The 26363-nt window shown below is 42.5% G+C and overlaps 1 protein-coding gene across 2 annotated transcripts; it reads left to right on the forward strand.

The window, feature by feature from the left end:
• Positions 1–24600, forward strand: MBTPS1 (membrane bound transcription factor peptidase, site 1). Of its 2 annotated transcripts, none has more exons than XM_054296134.1 (23): positions 1–341; positions 2348–2840; positions 3907–4164; positions 4586–4789; positions 5158–5268; positions 6501–6610; positions 6981–7097; positions 8054–8121; positions 8621–8723; positions 9437–9588; positions 10412–10573; positions 11097–11241; positions 12298–12486; positions 13052–13224; positions 13849–13964; positions 15887–16043; positions 16794–16918; positions 17321–17398; positions 18876–19016; positions 21281–21412; positions 21929–22055; positions 22704–22834; positions 23844–24600. In XM_054296134.1, the coding sequence occupies exons 2-23, from the start codon at positions 2654–2656 to the stop codon at positions 24038–24040; spliced, it is 3183 nt and encodes a 1060-aa protein (XP_054152109.1). In that variant the 5' UTR covers positions 1–341; positions 2348–2653; the 3' UTR covers positions 24041–24600. The 2 variants fall into 2 exon arrangements, with proteins under 2 accessions (XP_054152109.1, XP_054152108.1); XM_054296133.1 differs by lacking the exon at positions 1–341 and adding an exon at positions 506–555.
• Positions 24601–26363: the final 1763 nt, after the last annotated feature.

A 26363-nucleotide genomic window follows, 5' to 3' on the forward strand; every position in this document is an offset into this window, starting at 1 on the left:
AGATACACTGTTATTTCTGTCATAAGTGACAATCCCTCACATAGTGCTACATGATGTCCGTTTGTAACGTTGAGAGAATTTGAGATTCGTCCCACTCGATCAGAAACGGGACCCCAGAAAAACCAAGCCATACACAGCGACAACTATGAAGTTGTGGAGAAGACGGGGAACAGCTGGGGGTACCACGGTCAGGGACCCATCACAGGGCTCTGTCCACGGCTGACGCCAACCTCAGCTCCCCTCAAAGCCGTTTGCTTCAGTTGTGCGGGGGAAAGCTTGTGTTGCCAACAACGCCTTCCGCTCGCTGGCGAAGGGGCTTTAAATCCATACATTTAGTTTGGGTAAGGGTTTAGGCGCAGCCTGCTCTCGGTCCCCCGGCCGCTGCTGGCGGCTCCATTCCCTGTGGAGAGCGAGACCCCTGCCCCGCCTCTCCCCCTGAGCGCTCCCGGGCCGGCCCCGCCCGCGCCTGCGCAACGCGGCCCGCGCCGCTCTCGCGAGAGCGCGCCGGTAAACAGCGCTCAAGATGGCGGTGGGCCGGGCGGCGGCGGCGGCGCGGTGAGCACGGGGCTGGCGAGACGGGCCAGACGGGAGCCCGGGGCTCCCTCAGGCTCTGGGGCGCGGGCGGGGCGGCGCTCGCTGCTCCTCGTGTCCGGGGCGGCCTCGCCCGCTGCCGCGGCGCGGGGCGCTCCCCGCCGGCTGTCACTTCACCTCCGCCCTGGCCGGGCCGGGAGCGGCGGCGCTGCCCCGCACGGTGCCCGGCCGCGCTCACTGCGGCTTTAGTGCGGCCGGACGGTACCGGGCCCGGGCTCGCTGGGCTCGCTGTGGTACTGGCAGTGCTGCCCGGACGGGACGGTGCTGCTGCGCCTCAGCCGGGGATCCTTGCGGCGTGCCCAGCCCGCGGGGTGGATGATGGATGGACGGATGGATGGGGGCCTCGCCTCGGCAGGAGCTGGGGTGACTCCGAGCGGAGCTGTCCCGGGCAGGGGCAGGTTGGCAACTGCGAGTCCCGTCCTACCCTCACGGGGTGGGTGTTAAACACAACAAACCTCTGGGCGTGCTGCTCCTTTGCTCTTAGCAGCCATCGTACTTCGTTATCGGGCTTACATACAACCTGCTATTAGCCACAAGGGTGTTTATTTTGCTCATTTGTGTGGTTGTTTTATTTTATTGCTATAGGGGTTATTAACCGATGAAGTGATAAGGCAGGCAGAGCTTGGCCGAGGCCAGAAGTCAGTGCAGTGTAACTATGTTGAGTTAGGATTGAGGGGGAAACTTTGTAACTGCTCACAGGCAGTTCCCAGTCTGTCATGGTGTTGTCAGTCAAATAAAAATAGAGGAAATTTCTGTCCTTATTACAAGGAAATACTTGATAATGCTAAATGAAGTTAAATTAAAATGAAGTAACAGCTGTTGCATTCAGACTCAGTCATCTGTTGTGAGGTCAGCCCATCATTCCCCCAAATCCTGTGACTCCCCTAATGAGGCCCCTACGCTCCAGTCCTGGTCACATCTGCAATGTACAGTTCTGTTCTGCTTCCCCAGGTGCTGTGACAAACCAGACATAAATGTTTTTCTTTTCTTGTCTTTTAATGGCCTTGTATCTCTAGAGTGTTTGGAGTTCAGAAGATTACTAGCGTTGCAGTTTTTCTTGAGTGTATTATGCACTTTGGAACATAAGGGGGAGAGGCTGTGCCTCCATGTGGAAACACTTTCAGCACCATCCGTCAACTTCACATGCTGTTATCAGCTCTTATTTCCTCAGGTGCCCATGTTTTTAGTAACTCACACACCCTGGCTCAAAACAATTTTCAAAGACTTTTTTCATCTAGATTTTCAAGCACAGTCACTGCAGCTTTGCCTCTTCTGGTATCTTTTGTTCTTACCTGGCATTGGCATAGAGTTTGAATCTGATTTGCCTTGTGTAAAATGAAGTTCTGTGCATTATTTCTATTTGCCATGTTTCTGATTGGGGAAAAAAGGCATGCTTTTTAAAATGTCTATGGACACTTTTATCACGTTAGTATTTTGTTTTGCACTTTTTCCCTGCCATGGAATTCAGATGTAATTTTTAGCTCTTTGCTCTATTTACATGAAGTGGTTGAGTTTGGTGGTCGTTGTTGCCTGTTCTCTTGTAAGGTTAATACCCAAGTGTTTCACATTTGCTGTGCTCTGAACAAGGGATAAACTTCAGTGTTGGTGAAAAATTGTAAATGAAATATGAGGAACTTTTTTCCCTGTTATTTCTAAAACAAACTACCAAGGGCACCTTTTCTCCCCTGGTTTTCAGACTACAGTAGCACACAATATTAATGCATCTAATTATTTTCTGTATTGCCCTGCCTTACAGGTTGCCTTGCGATCAGCTTTGCTAATTCTTCCAGGGAGTTAACTTTGCCATCAGAAATGGAGTACAGGACTCAGCTGCCACATTCTGAGTGACTGAATCATTGAATGCAACATGGAGAAGAAGCGGAGAAAGAAATGAGCCTGTTCACCTGGCTTGACCTGAAAAGACCATGAAATCTCGACTTATTTTGGATCCAGCTTTCAGAATATCCAGTTGAGCAGCACAGTGAAAGCAACGTTTACTGAAACAGAAATGAACTAGTTTATAAAGAAGAAAATTGTGATTTGAATATATGGAATTTTTGGAATGAAACCATTTTCTTCTATGACCATGAAGTTTGCAAACATCTGGCTTGTTCTGCTTGTTATTTTACTCTGTGGCAAAAAACACTTTGGTACCAGAGCAGGGAATTCCTCTCATGAGGCTCACGTGTGTCCTGGATGTTCTCGTCTTACTTTGAAGGTGGAGTTCACTTCAACAGTCGTGGAGCATGGTAAGAAACAGTGAAGCAGTAAAAAAAAAAATAAATCCATGTCATGTTCATGTGTGTGTCACTGATTTGTGGTGTTTGTGCAATTGTAACACTCAGGGTTTCTGTAGAAGCACATCATCTGTTAAATTCTCCATATTCAAAAAAGCAACACTTTTTCAAAGGTTCTTTGTTTAGCTGGAGACAATGTTCCAACAAGAGAGGGAAATCCAGAGGATTGTAAAAGTGAAAATAGAGTGGGAAGGCTGGGGTGGACAAGAGTGGTGTGTTTAGGAGCTTTTTGTTTTGAGCTGGCCAGTAGTTTGCTTGAGGCTCTTTAATAAAATGTAACCACACAGATGGGCCTTGAAGGGGAGGGAGAAGCAAGAAGTCTCTGTGGATTTGTTAAAGTTTGGAGGTGATACTTGCATGGGAGAATGGCAGATAATAGTGAAGGGAGCAGGTGAAAGGCAGAGAGAGGCAGATGCTGCAGCTGGGATGGCAGAGGACACCTTGACCCTGCATCCTGTGCTGCCTCAGGAACCTGCACTGAGGCTGTGCTGTGCCTGGGTGTGTGCAGGAGGGTGACAGAAGTGACATTCCTTAATGCAGTGTGGTGGTGTGAGCTGGAACTGAGCCTGCTGACAAATCACTGGTACAGATCAGGGACTGGGCTGTTGAGTCCAGCTTTGTTTTCTGAGGTTGTTATAGTTGGTGTCAGTAATTTCCACTAAAGCTCAGTACCATGTAAAGTCTTTAAAGCATTCCTATCCAGAAGCACACTGAATTGGCATATCAGTTTGTAGCAATAAATCTGTTCCCTCACCCCTGCTCCTCTCATGTCATTTTGCCTTTCCCTGATATTTACAATTCCCCCTTCCTTTCAAAGGCTTTTGTCATATTTCGTGTTTCCAACACTCCCACCCCTTTACACAGTGCAGAAATAAATTGCAAACCTGTAAAAGCAGCAGAAAACAGCCTCAAATTGTGATTATTTGTTCTAAGTAAAGAAAAATTCAGACTTTGCAATGTGAATTCATGCATAAACTGCTTAAACACCAGTTCTGATAAAGTTGTGCTCTTATTCCAGAGTATATTGTGGCTTTTAATGGATACTTCACAGCTAAAGCTCGAAGTAAATTTATTTCAAGTGCATTAAAAAGTGGTGACATTGAGAACTGGAGGATTGTACCTCGCAACAACCCAGCCAGTGACTATCCCAGTGACTTTGAAGTTATTCAGATCAACGAGAAGCAGAAGGATGGAGTGCTCACCCTGGAAGATCATCCCAACATCAAGCGTGTCACACCTCAGAGAAAGGTCTTTCGGTCACTCAAGTACTCAGAGTGTGAGTTATTTCTGTGTGCCTGCATGGGATCTGCTTTGGAAAAGTGTTCTTAAGCTTATTTCAGACCATCAGCTTAGCATTACACAAATGGGGAATGCCCTGCAGTTTTTCTTTAATTAACAGAAATCTATTTTTCTGGTTATAAAATTGAAAGGGCCTTGTCATATGTTTGCTGAAGAATACTGGTCTGTTTACGACATAGAAACATTTCTTCTGCAGCAGTCACTTACCTGAGACCAGGGGCTTCTGTATCCATGGTAGATAGTCCAGCAGCTTTTACTTATATTGATTAGAGAAATTCAATTCTCAATAATTAAAACTTTTGTTGTAGCCGTATGATGCCTTAAGTTTGCGTAAGAATCAATTCTATGATGGTTTTCCTTGTGCTGTTTTTAATTTTCCTCATCCTAATTGTGCTCAGCTGAGCCAGTGCTGCACTGCAATGAGACCAGGTGGACTCAGAAGTGGCAGTCATCCCGGCCCTTGAGAAGAGCAAGTCTTTCCTTGGGCTCTGGCTTCTGGCACGCCACAGGCCGGCACTCGAGCCGGCGCCTGCTGAGAGCCATCCCCCGCCAGGTGGCTCAGACCCTGCAGGCAGATGTCCTCTGGCAGATGGGTTACACAGGTATGCTTTGGCTTCTTGCCTGAGAACAATAACCTGCTTGGAAAAACAAGTGAAGTGTGAGGAGAGGCTGATTGACTCGTGTGTGTTAGCCTCTCACTGGCTGCCAGGTTGGAAAGATTGAGAAATAATTTGTTTTGGAATGCATTGTATATTTATGGAGTGCCTGTTTGTATGTGTGTACTTTACTTAGGGGAAGTTAGTCATGTTTGTGATCTTTGACTGAATTTCTGAGCTAGAATATGAATTTATTTATTACCTGTAGTTGAATTGTAAATTGCTTACTACATTAAACAAAAGTTCTCTTTTAACTTGATAAAACAGATTTGCTATGGAGCTGAATCAGAAAAAGCAGTGTTTTCTCTTAATAGGTGCTGGTGTGAGAGTAGCAGTGTTTGACACTGGTCTGAGTGAGAAACATCCACATTTCAAAAATGTAAAGGAGAGAACAAACTGGACCAATGAGAGAACCTTGGATGATGGTGAGTCACTGTGTAGTTTTCCAGCTCTTCCTGACACTGGTGTGTTTTGTACTTGCTGCTGTGCTGCTAACGTCTGTTAAAACTGTGTATCTTGATATTTAAAACTTAATTTTGCAGTGTCCCAGACACTTGTACTCATGTCAAATTCAGCAGGGACTATTAAGGTTCCAAAAGGGTGGTGCATAAGTGTTCTTGGAGTTGTATGTGACACTTCATCATAGCTGTTAAAAAATGTCAGGGCAAAAAGTTACTGTGCACCTGTCAGTACATTGCCAGAGAAGGTGACAGAGCAAACCCAGCAAAGGTGTTTTCTTTCCTACTCCTTTTCATGTTGCTGTTTCACAGTGGTACATATTTCCATACTGATGGGGAACAGCATTTTCCTTCCTTACTGTGTAGTCCTAAACTGATCAGAGTTTGGCACCTTCCTGTAAAGTTTTTCTATTCTATACAACTGAACCTCTTATTTTCCACACTATGTTTGTGTTCCTTTTTTGTATGTTGACCCTGACTTGCCCTGACCGTGTGCTTTCACAGATTATTAACTTCATACAGTTTGGGTCAATGAGTCAGTTGGCCATTGAATCTCCCTAAAGTTCAAGGTAGATGCTGGTATTGCTCAGTCTTGTGTGCACCTCCATGGTTTTGTTTACTCAGTAATTACTTTGCATTGCAGCACCTGCTTTTGGATAGCTCTTCCTGTAAATTCTGCACTCAGAGGGTTGCTGGACAGGCAGATTTGAAGTACAAAAATAACATGGGCAGTCCAGTAAAGCAAAAGCTAAAGTATTTTTTGAGGAGAGGAGAAAAAAGTGTTTTCTTGTCTCATTGATCATGCTTAACGAAATTTGATTATTGCAGACTCAGGATAAAAATCCTTTAAGAAGTCTGCATTAAAATACATTGACTTTGAAATGAGCTGCATTTTCCAAAATCCTGTTTTTGTCATGATTTCATTGGTAGCAATCAGGAGTGGATGGACTGGACAATTAATCAGCCAAGTTTCATCAGCTGGTTGTCTGGCTACAGTGTGCTGCAAATTCTGTCCCCATTGAACCTAGTAGCAAAATGTGGTTCTGAAAGAGTAGAACTGAACCTAGTACTTGTGGTTTGTTGTAAAGTCTTTTAAATTTATGTGATTTTTGCTATAGCTGATGTTCAGGGTAAAAATTCTTGGCAATGGAATTCTTTGTGTTCTGATGTCTTATTTTGTTTCCTTCTCATGCTGACAGGTTTAGGCCATGGGACTTTTGTAGCAGGTGTGATAGCCAGCATGAGGGAATGCCAGGGATTTGCTCCAAATGCTGAACTGCACATTTTCAGAGTGTTCACCAATAATCAGGTACCTGTTTTACATGTGCTTCAATTCCTGCCTTTTCAGGTTAATGCTGTAAAATCCTTTCCTTTGGGGGTATTGCATGCACTCATAAATGTAGACATTGATGAGTGGAAAGGATACAGTTTTCTATTTATAAAAGACTTGCTGCAAGATTTCTGTCAGTTTCCAAATCTGGTATGTTTTTCAGAAACAGGATATGGAAGTCTTACCTGTATAATGGAGCAGTCACTCAAGTGTACTGAGTGCTAGAAATTTAAGACCATTGTCAGTTTTGTGCTTTATTTTGGTGTTGTTTTTCCTCTCTGTCTAAAGTCTGCACTGTCATGAAATCAGTTTTTTTTAATAGTAACCTTTCCCCCTCTTTCTTACATAGGTCTCATATACATCTTGGTTTCTGGATGCTTTTAATTATGCAATTTTAAAGAAGATAGATGTACTGAATCTAAGTATTGGTGGGCCAGACTTCATGGATCATCCGTTTGTTGACAAAGTTAGTATGAGGAAATGAAGTGGGCATAATGTTTGTGTCTCTCACACAAATGCTGGACTTGCAGAACTACTTGTTTGTGTCTGGTCCTGCTGACAGTTTCTGTGTTTCATTTGTGTGACAGAAATTTTGTACAGTGTACAGGTTTTTAGAAATATGTGTAAGGAATGAGTTAAAAAAACCCTAGCACGACCCAGATGTTCACAGAGTTATGGAAAATGCCCTTTAACAAAATGTTTGCTAATATGCTAGAGAATTACTCCCAAGCAGACAACTAAAAGGACCTTTGATATGAGACACTTAACTAAAATCCACTCTTGGGTGGTTTATTTGTTTTAAATCTCTGCATGGTCAAATTACTTCATGGTAAAAAAATATGTATGACATGATTTCAGTGAATTTAAGAAGAAATAAAAGTGCAGGTAATTGATTCAGCTATGTGCCCAAGAGATTTGGTTCAGGTTAAGATGGAATTAGTTTTTGTCTTTGTAAAGGTCATAGTTCCCTGAATGTTTGGCCTGGCCTTCAAAAGCATTAAGAGAATTAATTCACTTTTCAGCTAAAGGATAGAGTTGTTCTTTGTAAAGGCCAGTTAAGGAGTTTGAAGCGTATAAATTATTCCTTGGGTTTTTTTTTCATTAAAAGCTGCATTGAAATTTAATTTGACAGTGATTTCAGTGTACTCCCCAGAGCACTACTGGAGGGTATTCAGAATAACTACTTGACTGTCATCTGCAGTGCTGTGTTACAGACAAGAGTTTTTCCTTTGGTGTAAGAAGGTTCTCTCAGCAGTGTTGCTGTCAGGGCTGGGTTATTGCTAAAATCATCTAAGGAAAATTCAGAGCTTAATGCTAGATATACAGTGAGATGTATCTTGTAAGGCTCAGAAAGAGGTTATGTCTGTTAGAAAAGTCTCTTTTTTGGTGGCAGAGCCTTATTGTAAACATTGGTTTTTGTAGGTTTGGGAGCTGACTGCCAACAATGTCATCATGGTCTCTGCTATTGGCAACGATGGCCCTTTATATGGGTGAGTGTCAGCCACTGCTTCAAAGGGAGCTGGCTGTGGTGTTCTGTGGGTTTGGGAGTAGTTGTGCTTGGTCAGGAAGTTTTCTCTCCTTTTTTTCTCTCTAATCTTAGAAAGTGACTCAAGTTAAACTCTTTTCCCTGTCCTTATTACTTGCTTTTTGTGATATTTTTCTTTGAAATAGTGGAAGGTCAGCAAAAGAAGAATGGCAGTGCTTCCAGCTGACGCTTCTCTCTTTGTGTGAGCAGACAGCTTTGGGTACTGATCTTGGACTTAAGGAATATAGAAAGGATCAACCCAGAAATAGATTTTGTTTTGTCTTCAAGGTACATGCTTTGATAGGTTCTGAGTTAGTAACTGCCTGATAAGTTGCTGTCACCTGAAGTATAAGTATGTGACAAAAATCTGATGGCAACACTTCTGTTACCAGCATAAACTTATGACTGTATCTTTTTGGTATTGTTTTAATTTTTTAATATTCCTTTCTCCCAACTTACTCTAGGACTCTGAATAATCCTGCTGACCAGATGGATGTGATTGGAGTAGGTGGCATTGACTTTGAGGACAATATAGCTCGCTTTTCATCTAGGGGAATGACCACTTGGGTAAGATATTTCCATGGTGGCTGCTCACATTTGCAGCCCAAATAAGGCCTTGGAAGGGCAACCTTTTCTGAGTGGGCAATCCTGTGTAGATGTGTATTGGAGAAAAGATTTCTTCAGAGATCAGAGTAGTTAGAAATTGTCTTTAAGCAAGAAGCTTAATGTTCTTTTCAAGGTTTCTCATATTAGTCCTCAGTACTATTGACATTTTGATGAATTTATAAAACATCCACTTCCTTTTGATTGATGGTGAAGACTTGTCTGTGTGGTTAAATCTGCAAACATGAAGGTCTGCTCTTGTCCTTTAGTTGAAAAGTCCTGGGATTTCCAGGTGCTGCATGTGAAATGGCACTACCTGCCTGTGGAGCTGAGGGGGTGCTTGCTGCACACACACATGGTGTCAGATGTGCTTGCACAGCAATCTTGATCAGGGGGCTGTCACAAGCTCCTGTTTGTGTAGCCAGTAACCAGTGTGGTTCTCCTTTGGTCAGTGGTTTCCTGCTTAGCAGAAATGCTGATCAGCCTAACCTAGAAAAGTTGGGAACTTGTCCTAAACAGCTTGAGTCTTTCTTTAGCTTAGTTGCTATTCTGTGATGCTGACCCTCAGACAATTTGGTTGCTAATTTTACTTCTGAATGACCTCCAGTAAATGCCCAACTGAAGCCATCAGTGTTCATTCTACATTAGGGCAATAATCCTTTTGTTTTGTTTCACAGGAGCTGCCTGGAGGTTATGGCAGAGTGAAGCCTGATATTGTTACTTATGGCTCTGGGGTGAGAGGGTCTGGTATGAAGGGTGGCTGTCGCTCCCTCTCTGGGACAAGTGTGGCATCTCCTGTGGTGGCAGGTGCTGTCACTCTCTTAGTGAGGTAAATCTTGTATAAGAATCTCTAGAAAGATACCAATCAGTAGGGTCATAAAATTCTCTATAAAGGAATCCATCAAATAAAAGTGAATTGTGTTTACATGTAGGAAAACAAACTTGGAGAATAAAATCACTTGTTATGCTTGAGACATTACCTTCTCTGGCTACCTCTGTGTTTCATGAAAACATTTGAGAACTGTTTTGAATAATAGTTAGGTCTTTGAGAATATAGTTAGGGAGAGCAGTACTATCAGACAATTTTGTTACATTTTTTAAGAATTTGGAATTGCTGCCCTTCTGTCAACTGTTGTAAAAGAGCAGCTGCTGAAAGTGGACACCTTTAGTCGTAATTTTTTATGTACTTGTAAAGTTTATAGGATGCAGGGTTTTTTGGGCGTTATCCTGTTGTGTAAGCCAGCTCTTGCACACTGAAGAATTTGAAAGTGGGAGCTGCAAGTCCATACCCTGTGTTTGTCATAGCTACTCCATAGGGATGAGACAAACCTTTATTTGAGAAACATGCAAAAAATTCAAAGTCACCATCATGTTTCCCCCCAAAAATGGTGTGGTTTTGTTTGAACAACAGAGGTATTTTTTTTCCCCCAGAAGACAGATATTTTATTTAGCATACTGCCCTGATTGTAATGACTGCTGGTCCTGGAGCACATTGTCAGGAGAAAAATTCATGTATTATTAGCTTTAAAGAGAGATACATCAGAAACTTGCCCCTTTTATACATTTGTATAATGAGAAATCAAGCAATAACAGACAAATATGAACAGAGAATGTTACAGCAAACTGATTTTGTGGTTATTTATTTGTTTCAGCACAGTTCAGAAGCGTGAAATGGTGAATCCAGCAAGTATGAAGCAGGCCCTCATTGCATCAGCACGGAGACTTCCTGGAGTCAACATGTTTGAACAAGGACATGGCAAATTGGATCTTCTAAGAGCTTATCAGATCCTCAACAGCTATAAACCACAGGCCAGGTTAATTTTAGTCCTTAATTAATCAGTGGTACAATAGAATTTGCACTTTTGTTTAAGGGAGCAGGTGGTGCATGTGTAGCTCAGTTGAGCAATCAGTGCTTGTGTAACAGTGAGGACTTGCACAGATCTTGCATAATCTCAAGCATGGATTTTGACCAGAGAATGAATGAAAAGTCATGCAGCAGTGTAGGGATGATCCTTTTCTCTTATGGCCTTAGATGTTATGAATTGTGTAAGGACACAGTGGAAAAGTACTTAAATTTTAACTTTTGAGAATAAGGACCTTCTCCCTGAGCTGAGATGTTTCCTTTTTTGTGTATGAAAATCTTTCCACAAAACTTAAAATAAAAAATAGGAAGGGAAGAAGATTTTGGGGCATATTTGGGAAGTGAGATGAGAGCTTGGTAAACTATGAGTGGCATGGTTTATCTGAAACTTTTTTGTAGTTATGTGTAGCGGCATGTTCTTCTGTTTATTGTTAATTTTTTCCTCTTTAAATTTTCCCTCCTCTGTCCTGCTGTAGTTTGAGTCCAAGCTACATTGACTTGACTGAATGTCCCTACATGTGGCCCTATTGTTCTCAGCCCATATATTATGGAGGGATGCCAACTATTGTTAATGTTACTATCCTTAATGGCATGGGAGTCACTGGGAGAATTGTAGACAAGGTAAGTATTAACATTGTTCCAAATTCTGACTGGTAGTGTTGCTAAAACCTTCCCAGAAAATACTACTTTAGCTATGAGTAAAAACATAACAAACTTCATAACAAACCTCATGCTGGGAGCAAGAGATGCAAAATATTTGATTAAAGGGTGCACCCACGTTGGAGGATTTGTCAACATGAGCTGTCTACAAGTTCTCAAGCAATGCATTGGTTTCAGGGCGTGTAACATTTTATCTTTGCAAAACCAGTTTGAATTAAGATGTATTTAAAGATTTCTTTGTATTCTCTAATAGCATTTCAGATCTTCTGAACAGACCTTCTTAATTATTTTTTTTTTTTCATCCTGGAGCATTAATGATCTCAGTGAAGAATGATGACACTAAATTAAGCCTTTTCCATGGGTCAATGCAATCTGAATGTATCAGCTTAACCAGGCTCTGCTGCCAAACCTGTTCTTTCACACCCCTGATGTTGAGAGTGTTGGTTGGCTAGGGAGGTTTTAATTAAGTTTAAATGTAGAATAGATTTGAGAATTGATACAAGTTTAAAAAAACACCTGTCCTGTAACTCCAGCCAATGTAAATGAGCCTAATTTTAGCATTTTAGTGTGACTCCTGAGGTTTGTTTTAGATTCAAGTTTACATTAAAGGGCACTGAAGCTCATATCAAAGGTCATCAGCTTATGGTAATACACACAGCTGATGCAATTGGCCTGTGTCTGTTCCACTGTTAGCTGGCCTTGTTATCTAAGGGAAATCTTGTTCTCTCACCAGTAAATGTTTGCACATGATCTCAGAATGTTGAAGCAGGTTCACTTGGGCAGCTTCTCACAGTCCTGCCTCTGAAAAGCCTCTGGTCTGGGTCACTGACACTGTCACAGTTGGGCTGATTCACTGACACAACACCAAACTTTTGGGCTTGGAGGGCATTTTTAAATTTGATATAATCTTCAGAAGAGCTAATATTTGTTAGCTCATGCAGAGGAAAAGGGCTATGTGTGCAAAAAGTAGTGATTGCAAATACTGTGTTACCAGTGTTGTGTGTTCTCATTTCACAGCCAGACTGGCAGCCCTATCTGCCCCAAAATGGGGATAACATCGAGGTGGCTTTCTCCTATTCCCCAGTCTTGTGGCCTTGGTCTGGATACTTGGCAATTTCCATCTCTGTAGCCAAGAAAGCAGCATCTTGGGAAGGCATTGCTCAGGGGCATGTTATGATCACAGTGTCATCTCCTGCAGAAAATGAAGTAAGTTCTGTGCATTTTGGATTTTCTGGGTGAAGAGTTATCTAAACTTCTTTCTGATACACAAATACCTTGGTTTTAGGGGTTTGCTCTAGCCCTGTCATTTGAAGTATAAGTTAAATTTGGGTCAGGAAATTAAAGAGTACAAATAATGTTCTTTATAATTGAAATCAAATTGCATATAATTTAGAATCGGGAAACTTCTCTTTGGGACCAACATCATAATTTCATTTGTTTATTGTGGATTTTAAGTAATGTATTTTGAAAAAAATTGCCTGAATATGTTTCTTCTAGAACCATGCTTAATTGTTCATGAGAAACTTAAGATTTTGAACAGTTGAACCAGATCACAGTTGTAATATATGTTAAGTTCTGAGCATAATTACAAACTGTTGAGTGCAGAAAAAAATACTGCAGCAATTTAGGGCAAAAGTAATCTGCTTGTCTCTGGAGCTGGCACTGGTGACAAAAAGTCGATTTGGTACCTCCAGTTTTTTGGTCTTTTACAATCCATGGTGACCTGTGCTGTGGGGGAAAGGATTTCAGTGCAGTTTGTTCTGTCCCTCAGTCTAAGAATGGTGCAGAGCAGACCTCAACAGTGAAGCTGCCAGTAAAAGTGAAGATTATTCCCACTCCTCCTCGGAGCAAACGCGTCCTCTGGGATCAGTACCACAACCTCCGCTACCCACCAGGATACTTCCCCAGGGATAATCTGAGGATGAAGAATGATCCATTAGATTGGTATTTATCTCAGGTTCTATTAAATCAGTATTTCTTGATTGTGTGTTAATGATATGGGATATCTTTACTAAATGTTGTGGTTCTTTTGTGGTTCTTTGGTTGTGGCCTTTTTCAGAGGGGCATGGGATTATCTTTTGTGAGAAGTCCATGTAAAGCACTTGGACTTCATGTTTTTGGTGCAGGATTGTCTTTTCAGCTCTGTGGTTTTTTTCATGTGAAATGAGAAGCTTTTAAAATGCTGATTTAAGATACTGAGATTTTTTTTGGCTTTTTTATTCTGGCCTAATTTCTGACAGGAAGTTAAAGGGGACACTTTATTAACTGCTTCAGCAGTTACCAAACAAACCTGACAATTCAAAAGACAAGAAGAGATCCTTTGTCTCTTAAGCAGGGAAAGACTTTGCTGACCTTTCATAGATGGAGCAGGGAAGCATCCATAGGAAAAGTCATGCAACAGTATCTCAGTGAGGATTAACTGGGTCAGTGACCAGGACAGAAGCTTTTGGAAAGCTTCTTGGAGTAGGCAGAGGTGGCAGGTGGACAGGATTTCAGAAGATCAAAAAGGTGGAAATCAGATTTCTACATGCCAGATCTAAATGTCTTCAACACTTTTCTTTTTCTAAGGAATGGTGACCATATCCATACAAACTTCAGGGACATGTACCAGCACCTCAGGAGCATGGGGTACTTTGTTGAGGTTCTTGGTTCCCCATTTACATGTTTTGATGCCAGTCAGTATGGTAAGCATGAATTAATTGCCTTGTTCTCCATACTCTTAGCTTTTTCTCAAATGACCTTTTGTTGGGAGACCAAAAATGTGTTGAGGGTACAAATAAAAATTCTAGTGGTAATAGAAAAATGTTTTGGCATTTGGGAGTATTTATTATTTATGTGCTGATATTTAGTTGTGTGGAGTATTGCTGGGGAAGCTTGCTTGGGAGTTTAGTAGAATTAATGCAGTTCTGTGTCGTTACCATGAAAAAAAGAGAGGGAAAGCCAGCCTCTGAGTGGGTTAAAAGCTCCTCAGCATTCAGTCCCACAAAGGCAGAACTGTATTTGCCAAAAGAGTTTGGCACAGTCAAAATGAAGCATGACCTGTTTAACAGAATAGAATCAAAAGTGTCCATCCTGGTTCTTTTTTTATGTTCAGTGATCTTTGATTAGATAAAAGAGTGGATAAAGTGTTCATCCAGCCATATGTGATAGCAAAGCAGTATCTGGTCTGTTCATCAGGAAGGAAATGGGATGGCTTGGCCAGGCTGGGGACAGAGCAAGCTGTCTGTGCTCTTTTCTGCTTCCATATCCCCCTTGTTTAACCATGGCATGCTCCAAGACCCCTCTTCTGTTTTGGGCTGGGCTGTTTTTCAGTGCATTCTCCTGAGTGCCAGTTCTGGAACTGTTGCCTGTAGTAATCTTTTGTTTATCTTGATTCTTCAATGGATATCTCACCACTGCTTTTATAGCTCAGTGGAAGTACACATGGATACATAAATGTTAGCCCTTTAAAAAGTAGCAAAATAGTGTTTTTTCTGAGAGCACTAGTTTTATAATTGATAGAGAGCAGCATTAGGGGACCTCTCTCTCCTCTGATTCACCATTGTGTTGTTTGTTCCTCATTTGATTGTAGTTTGTTTGGCTTTCAGAATTTCCTGAAGAAGAAGTGAGGGGAATAAAACTCAGTGATCTGTGGTCCATGTGCCCCTTGTCCCTAGCTGGTGTTGTTTTCACACTTGGTGAGGGTGCACTCTGTCCCATTTCTCCAGGATCTTTATCAGAAGGCTTTCCAAATGCAGACTGCCTGCACTTGTGGAATTGGCTTGGTTCCAAGGAACTGTGAGATACAGGGCTCACAGTGGTTTACCAGATTGCTCAGGGTGTCATCCTGTCAAGATTTGTGTTGTCTCTGAGGATGGAAATTTCACCACCTTTCTGGGCAATCAGAAAGGGAAGAAGCAAAAGGGCTGGTATTTAGAAGCAGTCTGAAAGCATAAGCATGTTTTCAGGGAGTAAAAGTGTATTTTTCTGCTTGTGTTTTTTTCAGTAATACAGAGAAGGTTGTGCTTGCTTGTTAACAGGAGTGAGAGAGGGTTGTGTGGAAGTGGCAGTGGCACTTTAGCCAGTCCTACCAGAATGCAGCTGTGGTTTTCAAGGGGTGAATCAAGCCACATTTCAGAGCAATTGCTGCCTACCTGGCTGCCAGCCTGCAGTAGTGAGGGGAGTACTGTTAGAGCTGGAGCAGTGAAAAACCTCCTGACCAGGCTGCATCTGCATTAGCACTGCAGTTGGGATCAGTGGTGAATCCCCTCATTGTCCAGCTGTGCCACAGTTTGGCTCAGTTCATGGAGCATTTGGTGACACCAATCTGCAGAACACACACCTGACACATGTGGGCATTCAGATCTTGAGACCACACAAGCAGGACTCATAAGGAGCACCCTAAAAACTTCCTGTGCTGCCAAACTAATTTTGGGATATTTTGTCTGGTTTGTCTGGTATTTACCATCCTTAAATAAGACTTCATTGGATGAACTGCCAGAGCAGGGCACATGGACCAGATAATGTGAAAATGTGCACTTGTGTTGGCTTCTGTGTGGGTTGTGTGAGCAGTGGTAACCTGACAGTGACCAGCCTGGAGAACTCCTGTGTCTGCTTTTACACACAGGGACTCTGCTGATGGTGGACAGTGAGGAAGAGTATTTCCCTGAAGAGATCACCAAGCTGAGGAGGGATGTTGATAATGGACTTTCACTGATAGTCTTTAGTGACTGGTACAACACATCTGTGATGAGAAAAGTCAAGTTTTATGATGAAAACACAAGGTACTGACTTATTTCCAAGTGCTTTGGGGAATAAAATGCCATAGAATTGCACGTATTACCTTAAAAATCTCAAATGTGGTGTGATTTGGATGTTACCTGTAAGAAGGTGCTACCTTAAGAATCAGAACTGACCTTAGGCTACAGTTTAAGGAGCTTAGCTACCCATTTTATCATGATTGAGGAGGCCTCTTTGCCACTTTTTATTGCAAAGAAAAACACTTACAATGAAGAGAAAGAAGAAATTAGAGATGAGACCAACAAATGAAAATGGACATGTTTTTACTTTAGGGGAGCAGAATAGAAAAACAATGTGCTTTGCAAGAGTATCACCAGGTCATGTACCTGTTACTGAAATTACTGCATGTTTATATTGCATATAAAGAAAAAATATCTCACATTTTTCTTCTTTATAATGTGAGAAACAAGGTATATGACTGTTGTTTTTTACCTCAGCTTAGCCAAACAAAGAGCATAAGACTGAGTTTCTTTCTAGTAGATTGAAGTTTTTCATGCAGCTGAAATGTACTGAGAACCTTTACATCAGTATTAGTTAACTTTAACTCAAAAGCTGAGTTGTCAGAGACAGCTGCTCAGATGCCCATGGAGTTAAAGAAGGCTCTAAGATGTAGTTCAGTATTTAAATGGCTTTGGAAAAATCTGTATGCAGGAGGAAATGTGACTTTCTGTTAGCCAAACTCTAGGAGTACATTCTGTATACTAATAAACAGTGTTACACTGTAATTTTTACAGGCAGTGGTGGATGCCTGATACTGGAGGTGCTAATATACCAGCTCTCAATGATCTGCTTTCTGTCTGGAATATGGCCTTTAGTGATGGGCTGTATGAAGGAGATTTTACCTTGGCAAGTCATGAAAGTGAGTACTGGAGTCCATTGCCTACATAGGCTGCAGTGGGGTGTTTTGAAAATGGTTTTCTGCAGGTTTGAGGTTGAGCAAGAGTCAAGGGAACTGCTCAGATTCAGTGAAAAGAGTCTCATAAATGATTTCTTAAATTATTTCTTCCTTAGTAGACTTTTTCATGGTATTTGATTTAGCTTTTCAGTTAAAAAAAACTCCTAAATGGAAAGATTTAGAAAGTGTGTAAAGGTGAGCCTGTGAAAGCTGTGCTTAGCAATGCTTTCTCTGCAAATACACACATTGGTCAAAATGTGCAAATTCAGTGCAATATTCCTGGGAATGTTTTCTGCTGGGGTTGTTGGTAGGGAAGGAAGGGAAATGTCATTTTTGTTCTGACAGCAGTTTGGTGATGCCTTGCAGTGAATTACGCGTCAGGGTGCAGTATTGCCAAGTTCCCAGAAGATGGCATCGTCATTGCACAGACCTTCAAGGATCAAGGTAGGAACTTCCTGGTCCTGTTTTCCGTGTTTTGAGTAGAACTTTGGGGTCGCTGCACAAGCAAAGTTCCAAAGTCTGAAAGTCTAAAAACAATAAATACAGAACCACATTGACAGGGGTAGGTATTTTTGCATTTTCTCGTTTTGCCTAGTGCATGTAGCTGATGCCTAACAGGCAGCTGCAGTGTGACTCTGTATACAATTATTAAATAATGCAATATCCAAGCATTATAGGCAGCCCTGTATTGTGGTTGCTGTATGGAAACATGATCACACATGTACATGTGTCTCTGGAAGGGGAGGAGTTGTGTTGGAATTGTGTTACTTGTTCACATTTCTTGTGAGTTTCAAATGCTACTGAAATATATCCCCTTGCCATATTTCATTGCCATATTTAGCATGAGTGTTGTGGTAGCTGTGGTGATCTAAAGACATAAATAAGGAAAATTTTAGTAGACAAAATGTCACCAGTGAATTGTCACCACTCTCATAAAGGAAAATTTTATGCATACAGGATGCCTGTGGTCTCAGACTTGAGTGCTCTGTTCTCTATGCATCTCCATTCTCTTTTGTCATAATATCTTTTCATTTGGGAGAGGGCAATTCAGAACTGTAATGGCAGCAGGCAGTTTAAAAAATAAATCTGGTGTTTGAGCTTTTAGGAAGTGCTGTTCAGGAGCTCTGTGAGCAGAGCTCTTATTAGGGTATTGCAGGTCAAGTTTGTGCAGATGGGTGAAGATCAGTGAGTTCATTGTAGTTTTGACTTAGCAGAGGTAGTTACCTCATGGAGAAATTCTCTGGAACAGTAGAGCTCATCTGTGTGAGCCTTTTGGAGAAAAAGACAATATCTCTGTCTGCCAATGACTTATGTATTTCCTTATGTGTGACAGAGAAAGAGTGTCAAGTTGACAGGTATCCTGCTAGACCTGCCTTTTCTGTTGAATCCTTTTCATTGCAATTCCTGAGGCAGAAGGGCTCTCTGGTTTGCTTCTGCTGTCTAAACAGTGTCTCAAGTAAAGAGATAAATTTCAAATACAAAAATGAAGTTTATCTTTATTTTTCCTAATGGATATAATTTTAGGAATGAAAGGTAGGAAACTTTTAACCTGAAACCAGCTTCCTGTAGAATTCTGCAGAAGGATGGAAACAACATAGAGAGCAGAACATGTTGATTTTAAACCTTTTGCTAAAGATACTAGAATTTTTTATTCAAGGTTGTTGAAGATAAAAAGACCACACAACCTGGATTTTCTTTCTTTGCTGAAAAAGAAAAAAATTTATTATCAGTAGGGAACTTTACAATCAGGATCTTGGAGCAGTATCATTTTTACTATAGCATCACGGGGATTTTGAAACCTTCTTGCAAAAATGTGGGGCATTGTTGCATTTGTCAGCTGGAAATGCAGGCTGTGTCGTTTCATGGGTAGATTGATATTGACTCTCTGCAGGCTCTGAAATTCATTTGTGCTTTGCTTTAGGTCTTGAAGTTTTAAAGCAGGAGACTGCAGTGATTGAACACGTCCCCATTCTGGGGCTTTACCAGGTTCCCTCGGAGGGCGGCGGCAGAATCGTTCTGTACGGCGACTCCAACTGCCTGGACGACAGCCACCGGCAGAAGGGTGGGTGAGCCCTGTCCTCCCAGCTCTGCTCTGGGCCTTTCACAGCCCCCAACAGCAGCACATGGGTTTTAGGGACTCCAAATATTCCTTACAGGGGCTTAATCTCAGTTCTGCAGAGCTCTGCTGAAATGCTCTGAGGTGCATTGACAGCAAAGGAGCACCCCACATTACATAGCTCTCTGATAAATGGAGCTGTTACCACACACACTTATTCCATAAGCTTTGGGGGCTGATTTTTGGGGTGGGCTGTTCTGAAAGGGTTGTTTTTTTTTTTTTTTTTTTTTTTTTTTTTAGTGTGTTTTTGTTTGCAGAAGGCACTAACACATTCTTGATCTGAAGTTGTGAAGAGACCATTAGGAGTTCTTCCCACTTTTTCCCTAGTTACATCTTCAGAATGTTTATATAGAACAGTGGATTTTATCTTTTGAGTTTGCACCTCAGCCTGCCTTGTTCCCTTTGCAATGTTTTCTGTGAGGATTTATGGTAATGTTCAGTGTTTCAGTTGTGCATTATTACTTTCAGGTTATTTTATTTTGACACCAGCTGGTGTAAACATGTCAGAAAGTAGGAACTTCATTTGTTGTCAAGGCATTTGTTTGCAGCTCTAGGTAGCAGTTGTGTGAGTTGTGTGTGTGTTTTCTGTGGCTCCCAGAGAAGCCATGCTCTCTGCCTAACACTGTAGCTGATTCTTAGAAAATATTTTTTCTAGCAGTTTGCAAATTTTTAAGAGCTTGCTTAGGTTTCTCAGGACTTGTAAAGCACAAGCTGGAAGATCTGTGGCTTGAGGGGAGGAAGATAATCCAGTATGTGAAGTCTTTTTCTGCATTTCCACTGAACAGAACTGAATTTTCCTTTTGTGATGAAAAGTACATCTATAATTGTTTAAGCTTTTGTCACTGATATTTTAAAATACTACATTGTGCAATCCACCCCTTGCCTAATTTATTGAAGTTTAAAGGAACTTACTGCCTAAGGGAGCTTTCCATTTGTAGCTCATTTCTTTCTCTACTGTACATTTTGAGGTTTTTTAAGAGTTCTGTGATTTTTCCTTATCTGCCTTTGGGTTGCTTCCTGCACATTGGTGCCTTAGTACTTGCTGCAGGTTATTGAAAGCACATAACAAAAGAGAAGATACATAGCTTTAAATTAAGTAATATAAAATAATGCTCTGTGACCTCCCTCATACTGTTAAATTCAGTGTGACATCTGAGGCAAGAAAGAGTGGAATGCTCTAAAGAAATCCTTTAAAATTAGCTTTTAAATTGTGAACCAGGAGCTGTCTCCTGCAGAGACATTGGTGGCTTTAACTGAGGAAAATTCCTAACATTTGTGAATATAAATCCTTAAAATCTGTTTGACCTCTTTGAAAAATCAAAGGTGTGGGTTTAAGGGACACTGGGATTATGAAGATTAACTCCCATTCCCAGCCAACTGTTCCTAGGGGCAGAAATTCTGAGAAAAATACTTTGCTATGTGGTGGAAACAGCTGATAAGGCATTGTCCTACTCCTGCAAAGGGAAGCTTTAGAGTTGTGGTGTGAACTAGCTGGAGTGCTTGTTCCTTAGGGGTAGCTCTGGATTAAGGTAGTAATAATTCAGGAGAGAATCAAAGTGAGGGATCATGAGCTTTTGAAGTGCAAAATAAACCATGATCACATGTATTGTGGTGTTGATTGCCAGCCTGGTCTGTACCTCAGCTGCTCTAGGTTATGCTTGTACCTTTAGCTGGGATGTAGCCAGAATGTTTCTCCTTTGTTTGTTTGTTTATTTTTTAAGCTTGAGAAAGCAAGTGAGTCATATCCTTGCACTGTAAAACACTACCTTGTTCTTACTTTTCTTTCCAAGGTATTTATTTTGTCCTTTCAAAAAAACCAGTTGGTTCTCCATTTCCCTGTTAAAAATTATACCAGAAACTCAGAGCTTTCTTTGCTTCCACTGAAGAACCTCATGATTTTTGTCAGAACTTGGATGCGTTGTGCAACCTGGAATTCCTATATTCAAAACCTTTTTTTTTTTGTGTTCTGCTCCCTAAAAGAGCCTGGTTTGGTACACAAGGGATAATATTTTAAGACTGAACAGTTTAATGATGTGTTTGTGTGTTGAAAGTTGCATCTTTCTGAAAGCGAGCCTAGAACTTGAGGAGAAAAGCAAGCGCCAGCAAAATGGATTGTAATCTAAATGTCATTAAAGCCTTCTTAGCAGAAAGATAAGCCATTTAAAATGGGGCATAATGCATGTCTTGTCTTGGGGCTGTGAAATCCACAGATTGCTTCTGGCTGCTGGACTCGCTGCTGCAGTACACGTCCTACGGGGTGACGCCGCCGAGCCTCAGCCACTCGGAGCACCGGCAGCGGCCGCCCTCGGGAGCCGGCTCCTCCCTCCCCGAGCGCATGGAAGGTGAGAGAGCCTCAGGGGGCATGCACAGCCCGAGGCTGAGCCACTCACAGGGCAGGAAGGCTGGGGCAGATCCCTTGAGCTAAGTGCCAGCAAGGTTGGTTTGCTGTGAGCTCTGCAGCGTTGTGCTGTTTTACTGGAAGAAAGCACAAATTGCAGGGTTTTGTTGGGATAATGTAGTTGTGATTAGACTGAAGAAAATGTTCTTTTCATAGAGTAGGAATGTTCAGGTGCCTGGTTCCGTAGGGAGGCATTCTAGTTACTAACTACACAGTATTACAAAGCATTCAGTCTTATCTCACATGTTGCCAGAAGAACTTGGATTAACTGCTGTGGGTAGATGCAGACTCTTACTGTTTTGTAAGGTACCCTTAGGTTGATTCTGATACTCTGCTGTGAGTCCTCATTGCTGTAAACAGCTCCTGGGTTTACAGCAGCACTGTTTAGCCCAGGGTCAGTATTGGTAACTTTTATTTTGCCTGTCTGTGGGTAAGCCAGTCTCTCTGCTGTGAGTTGCAGGTAACCATTTGCATCGATACTCAAAGGTGCTCGAGGCTCATTTGGGAGACCCTAAACCCCGGTCCCTTCCTGCTTGTCCTCACCTGTCCTGGGCCAAACCACAGCCTTTGAATGAAACTGCCCCCAGGTTAGTATATGTCTTCCTTATACAAGAAGTCTCACTTTTGTGTTCAGCTGAAAAATAATATGTCCTATCTGCTTTTGAAAGGGACAGCTGTAATGCCTTTTCCTAGAAAAATACCAGATTGCAAAGAGGAAATAATGATTAATTCCTCTTCAGTGAGTAACTCTGACTCACCTAATAGCTACCACTATGAAACTCAGGGATTTTAAAAATAACTTCACAAGTCACTGTTGTGATTGAGCAATTCCAGCTTCGAGTGAACAGTCTTGATAAACCCATCATCATCGTGTGCCTTGGAGTTTTCTGGAGCATCTTCTTGGACAGCTCTCCTGGTGCTGCTTTCTCTTCTGCCATTTGTCAGTTTGAAGGAAAGTGCTCAGTACACAGGCCTTGTTTGTCTGCTGGTGGTTACTTTTGGAAGTCTGTGTGCAAGAAATAGTTGGTAAATAGTTGCTAATCTAGGTTGTGTCCCTTTGGTGTCTGAATTTAAATTTGGAGGGCTGAAAACTGCAGAACCTAAAGAATGGTCTGGGTCATCATTTGGGTCCAGACTAGTGAGTTGTACATAGGTTGTATATTCTCTGTATGTTCCTACAATGAAGCATTAATGAAGTAAGTGGGCAGACACCTCTGTCTTTTAATTTCTTCTAGCAACCTTTGGAAACATCAAAAATTACTGTCAATTGACCTTGATAAAGTGGCACTGCCCAGTTTCCGACAGAACCGACCCCAAGTGAGACCATTGTCCCCTGGAGAAAGTGGAGCATGGGACATTCCTGGAGGTAAATATTGAAAAATATTTAAGTTGCTGTTTTGGTTTTGCTTTTTGCATAAGCTGTGAAAAAAAAACCCAAAACCCAGTGAACCCTGTGCAGCCATTTGAGAGGCCACTGTTTATTTTCCGTTGTGAAAAACATGCTTACAATAGCATGGCTGTGTTATTAAAGGCTGTCTGATGAAGATTTTTTTTTTATATTCAATAGAAAGTGTGCATGACATACTGGGAGGAAGATCTTGGTGGGTGCATTTTGATAGTTGATGTTTGTTTGGATGCTGTTCAGTCTGATGGGTCAGCAGCAGCCCCTGTCCTTGGGAGCAGTGGGAACATACCCACTGCTAATTAAAATTCCTTCTGTGAGTGCACAAAGGCAGAATCCAGAAGAGTTTGTCAGAATGGTGCCTTGGGCAAGCTGTTACACTAACAAATAATGTCTAGCACTCAGAACAGCTTTCAGGTGGGCAGCTCTTCTTCACAAGATTGGCATTGCAGGCTGAGCTGGAGGCAGTTGGAAAGCCTCATATGTGCTCTTTTCCCAGTCTGAGCTGCTAGACCAGAGACACCTGTAGAAATGAAGGGTTTGTTTCTCTAGCTCATCCTCACTGTATGCACAGTCTCTGGAGCAAGCAAGCATGAAATCACTTTCCTCGTTCCATCAGGATCTGAATTACAGCAATTACTTAGTAGTAAGATTATGGTCAAGTGTCTCCATCTCTCTTCTAATGCAAAACAGAAGACTCTTGTTGCAGGGGAAATCTGGGCTATGCTTTCATGTGCCCAAATAGGTCAAGGTGGAAATGTTGGTGCTTTCCTGTAACTTTAGCATCCCCTCTGATTTTCACTAATCGGTCTGCAGCTGTTAATCTTCCTGTCTGAAGTGTAATCTGATTAATGGCTGCCTGGGCTTTGAACAAGAGTTAGGGGCAGATCCTTCTGCTAGATGGCATTAGCAGCACAAAGCCATCGTGGCTCACGTGGTCACTGCTGCCTTGCAAACCTCTTTGCCTCTCTAGGTATAATGCCGGGCCGGTACAACCAGGACGTGGGACAGACCATTCCTGTCTTTGCCTTTCTCGGTGCCATGGTGGTCCTGGCCTTCTTCGTGGTGCAGATCAACAAAGCCAAGAGCAGGCCAAAGAGACGGAAACCGCGCGTGAAGCGGCCGCAGCTGGTGCAGCAGGTTCATCCACCAAAGACACCTTCAGTGTGAAACTCTGCCTTGCCAAAGATGACCTCCTGTGGCTGCTCGCTCCCAGTGGAGGTGCACCTGACATCATCTCAAAGTCTTTGGTTTGTGGAGAGAAAAAAAGAACCTCAGCTGATCATCTGTACATAAAACTGCAGCTTTAAGCAGCTAAAGCCACCAAAGACTTGAATAGTGTTGAAATGGCTGCTTAGTCACTACATATCCCAAGAGGGGGAAAATGGACCTTTTTTTTAAGCTGACCAAACTAAAATTTATTTGTTTAGAGGCTATTTTCTATATTTATTGTTGGGGAGGGCGGGGGAAAAGTCACTTTAAGGACCTCTGCTAAGGAAAAACAAGTGCATTTTTTTGGATGGAATGCAATTTTCTAGAATGGTTCTATGCTGAAGAGCATAATGTGCACCATTAAAGGAGGAAGGGACTGAGAGAGACCAGTACAAATCAGTGAGGCATACTCCTGCAGTTTATTTTTATAAAGCCAACTACCATGATGTTTTGTAATTTTTGGTCACGATTTCACCGTTGTTGGTGAAGCAGATTTTTCAATAAATATGTTATCTATATGAAGCAAAGACAGCTTGCTAAGTGGCTCTTCTTTCCACTTGCAGTCAAAGAGAGCAAATAGCTGGGTAGTGAAGATTTTCATGTCACCTCTCTTCCCACTATATCTTTGTCCTTACCAGTGGTATCCCAAGTTGCAGGCTTTCTTTTGGAGCACTAACTGGGCAGTCACACAAACAGTGCTTGCTCTGAGTGAGCACAGAGTTCTGGAAACCTTCAAAACTCTGCAGCACATAAGGAGAGAGCTCTCGAAGAGCTGTACACAAAACTGTCATGGGAATGGCACCTAACAGCACTGTCTGGTGTCACAGAGATGAAAACCCAGTCTCCTTTGGTTTGTCCTGCTTGAAAGCCTGTGAATTGTCACTGGCTTAAATAAGGATGCAGGCACAAGTTTCCCCATCTGTGCAGTGCCAGTTAATGTTGCCATAATTGAAATAGGTTCTCTCTTTTCCTAGTGAAGCTGTCAGCTTCTCCCTGCCAACTGCTTTCATCATTGCTCCAGATGAGCACCTTTTCCTAGGAGCCAGGAGCTGGTGGCTGCTGTATTTGTGAATGGAATGGCAGCCTGGGCAGGTAAGCAGTGTGCTCTGGTGAATGTTCCTGGGTGAGTTTGTGGGCAGCTCTGGGCATGGCTGGAGAAGGAGGAGGCAGGGACAGCCCTGCTGGGCAGTCTGACTGCACCCATCCTCCTAGGGCTTACCAGCAGGGATGGGGGTGGGCTGTGGGAAGTGCACTGCAGGAGAGATATTTGCTCCATTTAGTCGTAGAGCCTTGGATAGGGTTTGTGAGTGTCCTGCAAAAAGATTGGGCAAACCAGTTTTCCCTAACTTGAAGAGTGGTTGCCTTTTTCCAGCACTTCTCTTCTGGAGGATGCACTGGGAGAGGCAACGTTCTGTTGCCATGGCAGAGAGGGCACTGAGCTTTTGCTTTGGAGCTGTAAGTGGAAGCTTGTTAGGGCTGAGGAGATGGTCCCAAGGCTGGGCTGTTTGTGCCATCCCAGAGGAGCCTCTTGCTCCTCCCTTTCTGAACACAGATCCATAATGATAGGGAGAGGGTTTTCAGCATCTCAGCTGTGACATATGGGTGAGGACCATCACAGGACCAGCCAGCAGCAGCCGTGCAACTTGTCCAGGTTATAAAAATCAGTAAAGGTGTGAAATCTCAAGGGCAAACCCTCAGAAGGGATGGCAGGTAGCAAAGCATAATTGTGATCAGTGTTTTTATTTGTATGAAACAAGGACTGTCCATTTGCATTTTTGTACCTTCTACAGTCGTCAAAGACAATAATGTGGAAAACACTAACAGCCCTTTTTCCACCTGCCACAGGGACCCAGCAGCAGGTACAGCTGCCAACCCACAGGGACCCTCAGGTTATGTCTTGCAGCCCAGGGGCTGGAGCACCCAGATAAATGTGAGAAAGGGAGGGAGCCCAGAGCCACTGAGCAAAGAAGCTGTCTGGGGCTGCTGTGTTGGTGTGGCAGATGAGCTGCACTTCTCTGGTTTGAGCTGCACCTCTTCCATCAGAGGGAGACTGGAAAGCTTTGGTGCCATTTCGCAGGTCGATGCTAATGAGGAGACTTGCTCCTCATCACAGCACTAATGAGAGATTAGAGCTCCACTGCAGCCTTGAAACCAGAATCAAGCTGTATCAAAGCACCAGTCCGAATTAAGAGCCTTTCCCAGTGGCTGGTATTTTACAGCCCAGTGGCCAATTTCTAAGTCATAGAGGCCAATTATTTCCGAAGCCTTTGGTGTGCAGCTA

The sequence above is a fragment of the Melozone crissalis genome, unplaced genomic scaffold (assembly GCF_028551555.1).
Source record: "Melozone crissalis strain CALT ecotype California unplaced genomic scaffold, PUWL_Pcris_2 ptg000007l_1, whole genome shotgun sequence".
NCBI classification, from domain to species: domain Eukaryota; kingdom Metazoa; phylum Chordata; class Aves; order Passeriformes; family Passerellidae; genus Melozone; species Melozone crissalis.